General features: G+C 40.5%; 2 protein-coding genes across 2 annotated transcripts in view; both read left to right on the top strand.

The window, feature by feature from the left end:
* The window catches only part of LOC119581642 (rhodopsin-like), a 5754-nt gene extending 3924 nt beyond the window's left edge, over positions 1-1830 (top strand). The window contains exon 3 of the mRNA XM_037929765.1: positions 1773-1830. The gene's annotated coding sequence lies outside the window, so the exon portion shown is untranslated. The remainder of the gene's footprint in view (positions 1-1772) is intronic.
* On the top strand, positions 292-1858 carry LOC119581641 (rhodopsin-like). Its single transcript, XM_037929763.1, has 2 exons — positions 292-386; positions 609-1858. Exon 2 carries the CDS (start codon positions 609-611, stop codon positions 1737-1739), a length of 1131 nt encoding a protein of 376 aa, XP_037785691.1. The 5' UTR covers positions 292-386; the 3' UTR covers positions 1740-1858.
* Positions 1859-2528: the final 670 nt, after the last annotated feature.

The raw sequence follows: 2528 nt of genomic DNA, 5'->3' as shown, positions 1-2528 counted from the left end.
TATAAAAAAAGAGGTTAATTAAGTTAACTATACGAAAACTAAAGATGCATTTTCTGTTAAGATTACTGAGAACTATAAATGGTTATTTACATATTATATGAATGTACCGAGGATAACACAACACGGGAAAGAACAGAATGCATAAATATCGTTCTGGAACTTTTAAAATAGAACAAGCACAGACTGGCATTTCTGTCTGTAAGTAGTCGAAGATAAAGACGTCAGTAATCTTATAATGCAAGTACAAGGCTCCAGCTGACTATAAAAGAGCTGCACCCACGCGTGTTCTCTCAGTTACCTTGTGGGACTCAGCCAGAGAGGAAGTGCTTCACGCCGAAGTAGTTCGATTTTGAAATTTCTTCGGCTGGAAATCTTTTGCCTTAAAGGTAATATCATTGAAAAATAGTGTTCTTTCATTCTATATTCATTCTATTTTTTTCATCAGTCTTCATCAAAATGTGCAAATAAAATCAGATTATACAAATGCTAGGTATTTTGCCATGCATATTTCCTTGCTCATGTGCTGTGTTAATCATCTATACATAAACTTTTACATTCCGTTTTTATGTGATAAAGTATGGTAATGTAAACTATAAAATTCATTACAGATGTCGAGTTGGAACAACCCAGTTCAGGACACTGTCCTTCCATCCACCAACCCTTATGGCAACTATACAGTGGTAGACACTGTGCCAGAAAGCATGCTCCATATGGTGCATTCTCACTGGTACCAGTTCCCTCCCATGAATCCTCTCTGGTATGGTCTTCTTGGCTTCTGGATGACTATCATGGGAACACTATCTGTGGCTGGTAACTTCGTAGTCATCTGGGTATTCATGAATACCAAGAGTCTGCGAACACCTGCCAACCTGTTAGTCGTCAACCTGGCCATCTCCGACTTCTTCATGATGCTTACCATGACTCCTCCTCTCCTGGTCAACGCTTATTGGGGAACATGGATTCTTGGTGCATTCTTCTGTGAGGTCTACGCTTTCCTCGGTTCTTTCTTCGGTTGCGTGTCCATCTGGTCCATGGTCTTCATCACTGCTGACCGATACAACGTCATCGTCAAGGGAGTATCTGCTGAACCTCTCACATCTGGTGGTGCTATGATGAGGATTGCTGGCACTTGGCTCTTCACTCTTGCCTGGTGCCTTCCTCCTTTCTTCGGATGGAACCGATATGTACCTGAGGGTAACATGCTTGCCTGTGGTACTGACTACCTGACAGAGACTGAACTCTCCAGGAGCTATCTGTACGTCTACTCTGTGTGGGTATATCTCTTCCCTCTTGCCTACATCATCTACAGCTACACTTTCATCGTTAAGGCTGTTGCTGCTCACGAGAAGGGAATGCGAGAACAGGCCAAGAAGATGGGAGTTAAGTCTCTGAGAAGCGAGGAAGCCCAAAAGACCTCTGCTGAGTGCCGTCTGTGCAAGGTTGCTCTCATGACCGTCACCTTGTGGTTCATGGCTTGGACCCCCTACTTTGTCATCAACTGGGGAGGAATGTTCAACAAACCTATTGTCACTCCTCTTTTCTCTATCTGGGGATCCGTCTTCGCCAAGGCCAACGCCGTCTACAACCCCATCGTGTACGCCATCAGCCACCCCAAGTACCGAGCTGCCCTTGAGAAGAAGCTGCCTTGCCTTGCCTGCAATACTGAAGGCAGAGATGGCGGTTCTGATGCTGCTTCCAATGCCACTGCTCAGAGTACTGAGAAGGCCGAGTCTGCCTAAGGAACTCATACCAGTATTTTTTCTAATACAAAGGTTTTTAAACGATACCAGTGGAAAGAGACAAACTCTTGTCCCAAATCCCTTGTTAATTATTTCAAATAAAAACTCCCAGCATCAACCACTTGAGTATGATATCCCCGTAATAAAACGAATGATACAGAAATGAGAAGAATGTATTTCAGTTATAAACTGTTCTCAGTAAAAATATATATATAAGAAGAATTAATCCTATGACTCGACAATATAAAAAAAAAACAAAGAAAATAATGAAAATGTAACTATACATGCACTAGTTCTCCTATATATCTATTAATATGCCTCCCAATTCGTTAAGGAAGAAAAATACACATACACATGAAAATATATACTGTATGCTGCAATAAACTCATAATGTAATACTCATTATCTATATATGTTGAGTCAACCCTTACTGTAACTGAAATGCTAGAAATATGAATACTCTCTCATGTGCATACAATTCAGCAACGGCTGTTATGGATGTCTGAACGAGTAGGTTAGATTTGGTCTTGTTGAACTGTGCATTTTAGTTGTACCTAGTTGGAGTTGGAGGAATTCATTAAACATATCAATAAACAAAAGGAGAAAGTAGTTTTTTTCTGAAATAGAATAGATTTCTCAATTACGAAATAATAAAACAAGACTGATCAAGCCTTCTCATGCAATTCCTTCACACCCCTTGGATTTGGTTGCCTTTTGCTTTAATGGTACTGGATCTTTTCAGAATGCAATTGGTGATATAAGAGGCTTAAGTCAATTGTGCTTTTCTTT

The sequence above is a fragment of the Penaeus monodon genome, chromosome 15 (assembly GCF_015228065.2).
Source record: "Penaeus monodon isolate SGIC_2016 chromosome 15, NSTDA_Pmon_1, whole genome shotgun sequence".
Classification (NCBI taxonomy): Eukaryota; Metazoa; Arthropoda; class Malacostraca; order Decapoda; family Penaeidae; genus Penaeus; species Penaeus monodon.
This window is presented reverse-complemented; position numbering and strand designations above follow the sequence as displayed.

Coding starts and splice junctions, on each gene's coding strand:
- LOC119581641 (XM_037929763.1), top strand. CDS start 609: ATGTCGAGTTGGAACAACCCAGTTCAGGACACTGTCCTTCCATCCACC.